General features: G+C 42.2%; 1 protein-coding gene across 1 annotated transcript in view; it reads right to left on the bottom strand.

Annotated features, from left to right (window-relative positions):
- T265_15644 (hypothetical protein) overlaps positions 1-12,214 on the bottom strand; it is a gene marked incomplete at both ends in the record, with an annotated part of 38,477 nt that overhangs the window by 13,330 nt on the left and 12,933 nt on the right. Inside the window, one exon of the mRNA XM_009178849.1 lies at positions 6,524-6,780. Coding sequence (XP_009177113.1) covers positions 6,524-6,780 — 257 coding nt within the window. The remainder of the gene's footprint in view (positions 1-6,523; positions 6,781-12,214) is intronic.

Raw genomic sequence — 12,214 nt, forward strand, 5'->3', positions numbered from 1 at the left:
CAGGCCAAAACGGATAATCTAACTGCTGGGTCGATCGATATCTTGCAGACCTGCACTCGCAACGGCATCGAGTAATAAAATAGCCGAAAGATTACAGAACTTTTCGGAATGGCATTCAATACAACGGAACAGGTTGGTTACAGAACACCGTGCACACAGATTGCAAGAGACTTCCCAACATCCCGATACCGCTTTCACTGCTCTTGGGACTCATCAGATGTGCACAGCTCTTGAGCTCCTAATTGAGCACCAAATGGTACACAGATGGTAAAATGCATCCATTTGTGAAGTGAGTTAATTTCAACTGGAGACCCAGCTGCATCCCAACTTAATCTGATTAAGGATATACTTTAACTGAATTTGCTGCACAAAGATCACATCGATTTCCAGATGGCAGGATCAGCTGGCGGGATCCATAGAAGTGTCCGGTCAACAACAAACTAATACCCGAATGGGGAGAGCATCGCCCATAGGATGGGTGGTTTACTTAGGTTTAGCGCTGGCCCTAAGACGTAGAAGAAGACGTAACCAAAACAATTAGGTAAATGTGAGGTGACGATATCTCCTAGGCGACTGGAATAAATATCATGATCATTATTATTATTGCTATTATTATTATTATCAGCATCAACTCTATAGTCGAAATTTTGTCAGCTTCATCAACGCTGTCATTATGAACATTTCCACAAAGCTATGATTGTCGTCATCACCACCGACATCATCGGCACCATAGGAATCATGAAAAGCAGCATCTTCTACATCCTTATCAGGACCACCGTTATCATCATCCTCATACATATTCTCATTCCAATCAAACTCATTATTCTCCTCAACATAATCCTATTCACAATCATTACAACCATGGCCACTCACATGATCACCATCACGATCATATTTAACATGATCATCGTCAAATTCAACCTGGAGCTCACCTGAACTCATCAATCCCATTACCATCAGTCAGCGTCATTAACATTATATGCCTTATCATCAGCCTTATTCTCATTCAAAAACTAACCTTAAATTTCAACATCCCCGCCATCATCAGCAGCAGCACCGGCATTATTGTTATTATTATTATTGTTATTATTATTATTCTCATTACCACCGTCAACGTCACCATCCAAATCGAAATCATCATCATCATAATCACCATCCTCATTCATCTCATCGCTGTTAAGAACCTCGTCATAACGATCATCACCCCTCGAAGTTTTATCCTCCAGATTAATAAGGCCAACAACATTAAAATCATCGCCACCATCCTGAGCCTCATCATCATTTTGATATTCGTTGTGTGCATCCTTTTCACTAATAAGCCCTTCCTATTCCTCATTCCCACCATCATCAACATGGCCACCACATTCATCATGATCATGTTTATTATCCTCATTGTGAACATCACCACCACCATCATCATTCCTACTCTAATCAATCCTATCATTCTCATCATCTCCATCATAACCATTGCCATCACAACCATCAGTGCTATTATCACCCGACAGCAGCACAGTACTAACGACAATAATTATCATCTTTATCGCCCATCATCATCAACACCGTCATGGCCACAGTCATCATCACTAACTTCATTAATATCGACTTCGTCATCACGCCCGTCATCGTCATCATCGCTAGGTGTAAAACCGCGGAAATGTTGAACAGTGTTTAAAGCTACCACGTTTTCACCACCACTGATCTGTATGACTTGTGACGAATTGGAGGCGACTGTTGATATCATTGGTGCTTGATTCCAGGATGGGAGACCCTAGGAGATTTCATGCATTGAAAGCAAGAGCTTGAAAGCATGCGCACCACTGAGCTCACGACTTGGCGACGTGTCACTGCCTCCAACCGCTGAAGTGTTCCCAATCAGGGTTCCCCACTCAGGAAATGGCATTGACCAGCACAGTAATGCATGTCGTGTTTTGCTGGCAAGTCATTATCTGACGTCTGGCCATTTCCCATCTTTCATACGGTTGCGCGAAAAGAATTCCGAGGAATTCGACTGACTGTCATGCGAAGCACATGACCAAGACAGCAAAATCTGCGGAGTGGGATCAATTCATCTGCCGTTGTCTAAAACTACCCCATTAATCTCAATAGGCTGTTCACCGTTTGGTTTTTCAGGCGTTTGCGTTAGACATCTTACCCGCTGCCTACTGGCATACGTTTTTTGGAATCACTTAAGACTGGAGATCCCGAAGACATCCTATGGTCATTTAATCGTATCGGGGATGTCGGGTAGAGAATTATGAATGCAACCAGCACGGCTTCTTTAACATTTTGATATGTCTCATCCACGTGCTCCATACTAGTGTTGTTAATTTATATAGAGCATGGGTGAGGTGGCTTAGCTGGATACTACTGAGATGTTCGTCTGGTATGCTTCTTTCTGACTAGCGAGAGTCTGACGGAAAGCAAACTATCGGAAGCACCCAGGCTATGGTATGATCGTAATCAAGTTGTGAGTTCGAGAAGGAGCAGCAGCTTTGACTGATAGCTTAGCACCGGTGACTGACGTAATCCAATGGGGAGCTGGACTGGATTGATCAGGTTTGGAACGTTTTTGTTGGAAACGTATATAGAATAATTCAGTTTTGTGTCTCGGAAGTTGCATTCCATGGTTTGGTACTAAGATCAAGATTGCAACGACAATAAACTTCGCGGTCTATCACTGTTAGGCGCCTTGGTTTAGACGTGAATAATAATACTGTCTTGATGAACTTCATCTCTTTGATAATAGAATTATTGATTACTGGAATAGTCAGACCAAAGAACAGAAATGTGTCAACGGGCAAGTGAAAAGCAATGGTAGTGGTGTTGGGCTAAATACATCTTTCAGGCGTATTTGTGAGTGTATATTTTCAAGTTAACGCGAGACAAAGAAAATGGGCTAGCAAATCCAGAACGCATATCCTTAGGTACGTGTCAGACACTGAGGTAATACTCACGCCGCTACTGTAGTCAACACGGAGACTACAGTTTTCTCTATTACATTTCAAAGTGGGTTACAATAGACATGACGCGTTCTGAAAAGTTGATGGTTTGAATGATACTGGATCTCCTATCTGGCCGGCGCAACTCAAGGGGGAAAATGATTTCACAGTCAACTCCTGATTTCACTGTAGGACTTTACAAGCCACCAGGGAAAGGAAGAAGGCCTTTGCTGCGGAGTCATCTATTACAAAACGTCAAGTGAAGATTTACAAACTGTTGGACATTTGAATCTTGTTTACAGTAACTGAATATCTATATTCTCCTTGGAGGCGTCTTCCTGAACTTTCCTGGATATTCAATGACTTTTACTCAAACGCGAGCAAATACAAGTGAATGCGACTTCACAAATCCCGCAATAGATTTCACTTTTCAAGAGACGTGAAGCAGCTTTGCGATAAAACATACTACTCGCATGCCCCATCAGTAGCATCCACCGTTACACCAGCATCTCTGGAAAACTTCAGGATTAGGCTTAATAACGACAAATCTGGTCGGCATACCGAAGAAGCTGAGATTTCAGTGTCTGCCACTGTTACTAACAAATGAATCAGGGTCCGTACCAAGAAAGTTGTTGTACAAAACCTTTCTTGACCGGTCATGAAACGAAGCTGTTTATATACCGACGATGGTCAGGGTGTAAACCATAATATAAGCCGTATAACAATGTCATCTTTGCAAAGTTCAGCGTTCGGAATTGTCAGATGAAGTGCATCAACAGAAATGAAAAACTACACTCAAAGTAGCCACAGAGGAAGTATGGTGGACCATAGTAGCAATGAAAAGTACAGAAAATAAGCTGCCTAATTCAGCTTCCAACCGTCACGAATTGGTTCCGTAGATTTCCGCGTCCGGTATTAATAAGGTGAGTTCATGAAATAGTACAGTTTAGCCAATGTTAACAGGTCCCGACACACTGGTTATGTATAGTTGCATTTATGTGCCATATACGACTGAGAACTGGATTCATTTTCGGATTGACGGCTTTGATGAATGGAGGCCTTGTGCAAGCTAAGAAACTGGATCACAAAGCATAAGGATAGATTCGTCTGTACTATATATATATATATATATATATATATATATATATATATATATATATATATATATATATATATATATATATATATATATATATATATATATATATATATATATATATATATATATATATATATATATATATATGGTTTGAGACCTGATGAGCATTATGCAGAAGAAAATCAGACAGTAGAAGCAGCTTTGGTTGAAGGTGTGAGCAGTTTTTTCGTGTAATCAAATGCTATCAACGTAGAGTTTGAATTTTATCCCCAGAAACACAGCGGGCGGACATCGTTTTAAAGTTGAGGAATAAGTTCTTAAACGTTGTCATTTAACTTGATGGAATTCGGCTCATTCAACTATTCTGAAGTTGTTGGACGCATCCAGAAATGGGTCACCAATGGATCAACGTGCCTATACCGATTGCACGAGCTTCGTCAGAATGGAGAAGTGCTTCATAAAGAAGCATGCACTCTTTTTAGTGACACAAAACCCAAGGAGTTTTCATCTCTTCGAACAAGTAACCACGAGTAATACACTCTGTTTTGCAGCGTACAAAATACTCCTCATTTACTGATAAAGGTGCATTAAGTATTGAAGTTTCAAGCTTGAAGGACCGCATGTTAAGTGTGTGGCACTCCATACCTAGTTGTAATATCCTGCGTCATACACGGATGAACTGCGAGATTCTGTAATAATTGGTGTACGATCATCGGTGGCCAACTTAAGCTTGCCTATATCGGTACAAGGAATTCGTTATAAAATTTGATCAAGGTCAATAGGGTTACGGTCTCGTATAAAATAGAGTAAGACAAGCATTTCACTCCAGAGGAGTACCAGTATGCAGAATTTAAGAATTTATTTTAGGAGCTACTATATCACAGTTTTTTGGGTTCAAACGGTTGTCATGGAATGCAATGCAAATAGTCATGAATTCTATTGAGGACATGATGACCGACTGTTGAATCTGATTTCGGCACAGAGCCTTCGAAGGGCTCAGAATTTTAGTGCGAACACTACTGCTCTGTTCGTAAGGCATTCGGTCTCAGATATTTTGCTCGGGTTGCTTGAATTTCCTGTCGTTTCTTAATTCTATTGACCGTGCCTTTTGACGGTTTTTATCTCAGCTAGGCATGTCCGAAATTATTATTTTGCCCTTCAGATACAGTATGAAATGAGATAGGACGACCTTGATTGACACCATCTTTTCTGACTAGTGTTTGAATGCAGAATGCGAAAATTCCGCTGCCAAGGGACCAGTACTATGATTCGGTATCTAGGGGAACGCAGGTATAGGTGTCTGTGTCTTCAACTTTGAAACGTCCGTGCCTCTCATCCCGTAGTCATCACGTACGATGACCTGATATCCACACTTTCAACTAACAGAGCACGGAATAACGGTCAATGAGCTAGCTTGTCCTTGTGTGACTGAGGTGAGGTTCACTAGCGTTTGTCACTACGTGATACGTCATTGTATTCCGTTTAGAATGTAACAAGAAGAAAGTCATGGACTGAGTTATAATAGAAAATGAACACCGGGTGGGAATAACACAGTGCATTGTAATTTTAGTGCCAGGACAAGTTGAATACAGGGTGATTTGTTGCCAAGTCTTGACTCAAACAAGGTTCAAAAATATGACGGTTTCGAATATGAAACAATAGTAATAATTGTTGGGCAGCCATGTAACTGCGTTACTGTAACCACCAGTTTATCTTGCTTCTCTGGACCATCGAGGTAAAACCAGCCTAGCAAAGTGCTTATCGGTGGAGTGAGGGACATCGAACTTTCAATCGAAAATCTGTGAGGTCAATCTATGCTGAAAAACAGTGAAACACTGTACAGTTGTTTCTTTATTGTTGGGAGTAAGCAGCAGCGTGTATCTCACTAATCTCTATGGTTGCTCGAACCCACGACCTCCCGGTTAGTCATTGAACATTACTGGGTGAAACGCATCCACGGGCGACTTATCAGCAGTGTGATTAACCCGTACTTAGACCGTGTATAGTACCACCCATCTTTTAGTCACGTAATTCACATCGCTTTCAAACCGAATTACCAGTCGGGTACATCACATTACATTCAGGAGAGATGCATGAATCTATTGTTCAAGTCAAGCCAACATGTGGCCAAAAACAGGCCAAGTTGGCTAGCTAATACTTGTGGTTTTTCAGGTTGAAAGTATATATCCAAGAAAAGCTTGTCCGCCAAGATGATGGGTAATTAGTTAGATGAAGGTAACCGATATTACGGTTGGCTTATGATTAACTTAGTCGTAGAGCAGAAATATTTAAGGAATATGATGAAACTAGAGGGGATCTGGAGACTGAAGTGCACAATTCTTATTCTGAGGAGACCTTTAATCTCATTCTGATTAGCACTTCTGGTAGGTGTTAGCAAATTAGAATTTGTATGGCTGTATTTTCCTCTACTTTTTTACTGAGCAACAAGCCAAGTAAAGATAAATTGAGAATCGCTACTACTTACCCGTGTGAGTGACAGGTCCAAATGCGGTTGCTTTGTTCTGTGATGAACAGTTCCAACGGCGATATTTGAATTGGTTCTGGCATTCGTAAATCCCAAGTTTGGCTCCGATACTGATGATGGGCATGTGATCGAAGTACCGTTGACAGAGACGAGTTTGGGAATGTGTGAGCCCCTGTACTCGCACACATAATGGCCTCGGGGCAAGTAAATAGGCTGGGGTCCGATGAATCGACTGCCAAGATAAAAGTCCCAAATTCCTGTGTATGGAGATGATAAAAGTATGGGTTATTAATTATAGTAGCTTTCATGTCGTCATTGTTACGCACAAACTTCTGAACAGGCAGCCGTGAGTTTCTCAGTTAGGGTAACTCTTGGTCTCTGTGAGTGTCGCATGAATTCCAGAACAAAATAATATACGATTACTGTTAGTGATAGGAACTCGGGGACCACAACCATATCATGATCCCAAAGTTTGAGCGATCAGTAAATGAACCGTCGAAGATTTCAATCTTATAAGTAGTGTCACATGAAGAAATATGTTTCGACATTTTGAATAGTCTTCAAACAGAAACAAAAGGCGGTCTTTTGGTAAGGCGTGCAGATAAAGTACCACAAACAAGAGTCAAGCTTTTGGTTAAAACCAATTTAATTTTTAAGTACGTGAGTATCTGTGTATACGTCCAGTTTTAAGACAAACAGGAGATGGAGCTGATGCAAATTTGGGGTAAATGCCCATCTGACCAGCCCGCTGGTTGGCTATCCTGGGATTTTTCCCATTCTCATAAGTGATACCATGTAATACAAGTATATATCTTCGATTACTGTTTTCAAATTGGGTGAACTGTCTATTTTACGATAATCCAAAAAAAACGATGACTATCTGCGGGAAATCATATTTTCAGTTTATCCTTTCATCCCCATTATCCAAATGCAATAAAATTTCAAAATTCCTAATCAGCAAGTGTCTCAGTGACGAAAAATTTCTATCCTCGGTAATGGTCTATAACTATCCACCCTGAGCTGCAGCTGGTCCTGAGGGCATCTATAACCCATTTACGTTTGTTGGAAATCTAAAGTCGAGTTGATGAAATGAAAGACCTCCATTGTGCTTCGACCAGATTTTGTTTGATGCGCAACATGGAATGTTATGACATCGTTTATAGTGGTCAATCTCGGTGACTTGGTCGGTAATACTAACGAAGACCAAGGTTGTATTCGTTTCCAACCGGTGTTTGACGGTATTACCAGTTCCGTCAAATTTTCCAGGCATAGCTGTGCGAAGAGTCTCGAGCATTATGCTCAGTTGCCATCAGGTAATCCATACGTCTAACTATCACAAGAAACCGTCACCTAGAGTATGTTCATCTTTTAGACTGTTCCGAAAATTCCCATTTATAATAATAACACAGATGGGATGATGAACATATTCTCGGCAAGTTTTTTCAAGTCATACAACTACAAAGGTTAAGAGGGCAGTATTTAACATAGTTGAATGAGTATGGTTTAAATGGACAGGAAATCGATTGAGACGACATTGGCTACCTATCAAAGAACAATTAGTTCAGGTCACCAATAGGATAACTTGAGCTAGTCAGTGCGGGAGTGCTGTAGTTGTGTGTTCAGCACAATGTGCATGTGTGAGGGGAGGTTAGTTGGACCATGGTAAATACAACACACGAACAAAACGCTTTTGCCGACAAAGGATCGGGTCGCGATGTCGTATGGCGATAGCTTCAGCCACTGCGATTGTGCGCTGCTGTACTGATCTGGGTTGATTAGCCGGCGCCTTTTAAACAACGCGGAAGCTTTGGCTGGGTATCATGTTGTGTGCAGTGTCAGTTAAACGTTGTACTACAGAGCTGGTTATCGTCCTTCTAATTCCAGAAGCTAGCCAAGGTGGATTGTGTTCCTTCATTCTTTGGCCGAGTTGCCTAGTCGTGCGTCCGATGTATTTCGCTGCACAGCAGCAAGAGAATGAGTATACTAACATATTTTGGGCGCGGACAGGCACTCTATCCTTGAGATTAAAGGGGTACAAACGATTGCTGGTGAACCAGGTTCGAGGTGTTGCGGCCGGGAAAAATTGTTCAGTCTGGTGGAAACTCTTTTATTCAGTAGATCGGCCGATATATCTCCGTTAAACGGGAGGCTAATATAAGCTGGTTTCCTTCCAGCTGTGGCTGTGGTGGTGTTTGCTTCCTTCCTGTTCAAATGGTTTGTAATACACTTGTCGGGGAATGCATTGTCTCTCAGGACGTTGGTGAGAGTTCGGAATTCTAGTTCCAGCGCATCATCAGAGCATATTTTCTTCGCTCTGTTAGTTAGGCTATGAATCAGGTTCCGTTTCTGCCTTAGTAGCACGAAGCTGCTAAAGTTAATATATTGACCGGACCAAGTGGGTTTTCGGTATACCGGTCGTTTCAGCGTACTATCGTGACGTCGTTCAAGGCCAACATCTAGGAAGTGGAAGAAGTTGTCGGTTTCTCCTTCCGAAGTGAACTGAATGGCACTGTTGTCCTTATTGGACCGTTTTTGGAGCGATTCCAATTCGTCTTCATTGTTAACAACAGCGAAGACGTCGTCTGCGTATCGGCAGTAATACTGCATATTCTCTATGTTAGCATTTAAGGTACCATTTTCAGGTCTACTGAGGAACATGTCGGCTAGCATTTGGCCCAGTGGTGAGGCCATGGCAACGCCGTCAATTTGACTGTAGAGCATGCCATTGAACAGTAGTTGCACATTCAATGTGCATCGCAGGAGTACACGCAACTCGTTGGCTGGAATAGGTAACTGTAAATTGTTTGCTTCTATGTAGTTACATAGGTAATTAATCGTTTCAGTTAAGGGGACGTCAGTGAACAGTGAAGTCAAGTGCAATCAACACATGAACGAATCTTTCAGTCCTAGGTCCGTTATTGAGTCCACGAATTGAAATGTATCTCGCAAGCTGTATTGACACATTTGTCATCGTATTGGTTCAAGCATTTTGACGAGCCAGTGTACGATTTGGTGATTGGGCGAGTTGTGCATGTCTAGGATTGGCCTCAGCGGCAGTTGGGTTTATGGATTTTTGGCAAGCCGTACAAGCGAGGCGTTGTTGACCCTGTGGGTTCAACTTTCTCGTAGGTTGTCTTAGAGCTCAAACCGTTTGCTTTAAGGCGTTTCAGATATGTCACCAGCTGTTGCTCTATTACGAGCGTTTTATCTTTGTCGTTGGCTGTCTGGCTGAACTTGGTTGTGTCAGTCAGAATGTCCGTCATTTTTCGTATATAGTCAGTTTTGATTATCACGACTATTCCGCTACCTTTGTCGGGGCGACTGATAAGAATGTCATCACGAGCACGTAGCTCCCTCAGTGAATCTCTGTGTTTCTTTTTTATCAGGTATTGACGTTTGACTTTATAACGGGTGTATTGATAACAACAATTTACTAAGTCCTACTTGAAATGTTCTAGGTTGGTAGAACTAATTGGAGATAGTTGTCGGAGTTGATCATGGACACTTTCAAATTGTTTCGATACTAAGGTGACTATCGTTATGGTGGGGATACAGATTTTGGGCCCTAGCAATAGAGCTTCGATCAGAGTGGTGTCAAGGGACACAGCGGATAAATTATGTACACACCTTTCGGGGTTTGCTTAAAAATGGGACTGTGGATTGTAGTCATCGAGGCTTGAATTCAACATAGTTCGTTTCTTAGCTGGTTCTTTTTCGGAAATTTCACATAAGTACCGAGCAAACTCCGTACGTTCGCCGTTCGTTAGGTCATCAACGTATGTCTGTCTCTGGCTGATTAGTCTCTGTAGTTCTGGTGCTTGGGTGCAGTAGGTGTCTATTTGGCTCCAGGCATTTCGTCTAAGCGAGATTGAGTCAGGGCGCACACGACTTGGTCCGGCCGATCTACTGAATAAAAGAGTTTCCACCAGACTGAACAATTTTTCCCGGCCGCAACACCTCGAACCTGGTTCACCAGCAATCGTTTGTACCCCTTTAATCTCAAGGATAGAGTGCCTGTCCGCGCCCAAAATATGTTAGTATACTCATTCTCTTGCTGCTGTGCAGCGAAATACATCGGACGCACGACTAGGCAACTCGGCCAAAGAATGAAGGAACACAATCCACCTTGGCTAGCTTCTGGAATTAGAAGGACGATAACCAGCTCTGTAGTACAACGTTTAACTGACACTGCACACAACATGATACCCAGCCAAAGCTTCCGCGTTGTTTAAAAGGCGCCGGCTAATCAACCCAGATCAGTACAGCAGCGCACAATCGCAGTGGCTGAAGCTATCGCCATACGACATCGCGACCCGATCCTTTGTCGGCAAAAGCGTTTTGTTCGTGTGTTGTATTTACCATGGTCCAACTAACCTCCCCTCACACATGCACATTGTGCTGAACACACAACTACAGCACTCCCGCACTGACTAGCTCAAGTTATCCTATTGGTGACCTGAACTAATTGTTCTTTGATAGGTAGCCAATGTCGTCTCAATCGATTTCCTGTCCATTTAAACCATACTCATTCAACTATGTTAAATACTGCCCTCTTAACCTTTGTAGTTGTATGACTTGAAAAAACTTGCCGAGAATATGTTCATCATCCCATCTGTGTTATTATTATAAATGGGAATTTTCGGAACAGTCTAAAAGATGAACATACTCTAGGTGACGGTTTCTTGTGATAGTTAGACGTATGGATTACCTGATGGCAACTGAGCATAATGCTCGAGACTCTTCGCACAGCTATGCCCAAGCGAGGCGTTGTTGACCCTGTGGGTTCAACTTTCTCGTAGGTTGTCTTAGAGCTCAAACCGTTTGCTTTAAGGCGTTTCAGATATGTCACCAGCTGTTGCTCTATTACGAGCGTTTTATCTTTGTCGTTGGCTGTCTGGCTGAACTTGGTTGTGTCAGTCAGAATGTCCGTCATTTTTCGTATATAGTCAGTTTTGATTATCACGACTATTCCGCTACCTTTGTCGGGGCGACTGATAAGAATGTCATCACGAGCACGTAGCTCCCTCAGTGAATCTCTGTGTTTCTTTTTTATCAGGTATTGACGTTTGACTTTATAACGGGTGTATTGATAACAACAATTTACTAAGTCCTACTTGAAATGTTCTAGGTTGGTAGAACTAATTGGAGATAGTTGTCGGAGTTGATCATGGACACTTTCAAATTGTTTCGATACTAAGGTGACTATCGTTATGGTGGGGATACAGATTTTGGGCCCTAGCAATAGAGCTTCGATCAGAGTGGTGTCAAGGGACACAGCGGATAAATTATGTACACACCTTTCGGGGTTTGCTTAAAAATGGGACTGTGGATTGTAGTCATCGAGGCTTGAATTCAACATAGTTCGTTTCTTAGCTGGTTCTTTTTCGGAAATTTCACATAAGTACCGAGCAAACTCCGTACGTTCGCCGTTCGTTAGGTCATCAACGTATGTCTGTCTCTGGCTGATTAGTCTCTGTAGTTCTGGTGCTTGGGTGCAGTAGGTGTCTATTTGGCTCCAGGCATTTCGTCTAAGCGAGATTGAGTCAGGGCGCACACGACTTGGTCCGGCCGATCTACTGAATAAAAGAGTTTCCACTGTCTCTGGTAGTCTCTGTAGTTCTGGTGCTTGGGTGCAGTAGGTGTCTATTTGGCTCCAGGCATTTCGTCTAAGCGAGATTGAGTCAGGTCAGG

This window comes from Opisthorchis viverrini (genome assembly GCF_000715545.1).
Source record: "Opisthorchis viverrini unplaced genomic scaffold opera_v5_683, whole genome shotgun sequence".
Taxonomy (NCBI): domain Eukaryota; kingdom Metazoa; phylum Platyhelminthes; class Trematoda; order Opisthorchiida; family Opisthorchiidae; genus Opisthorchis; species Opisthorchis viverrini.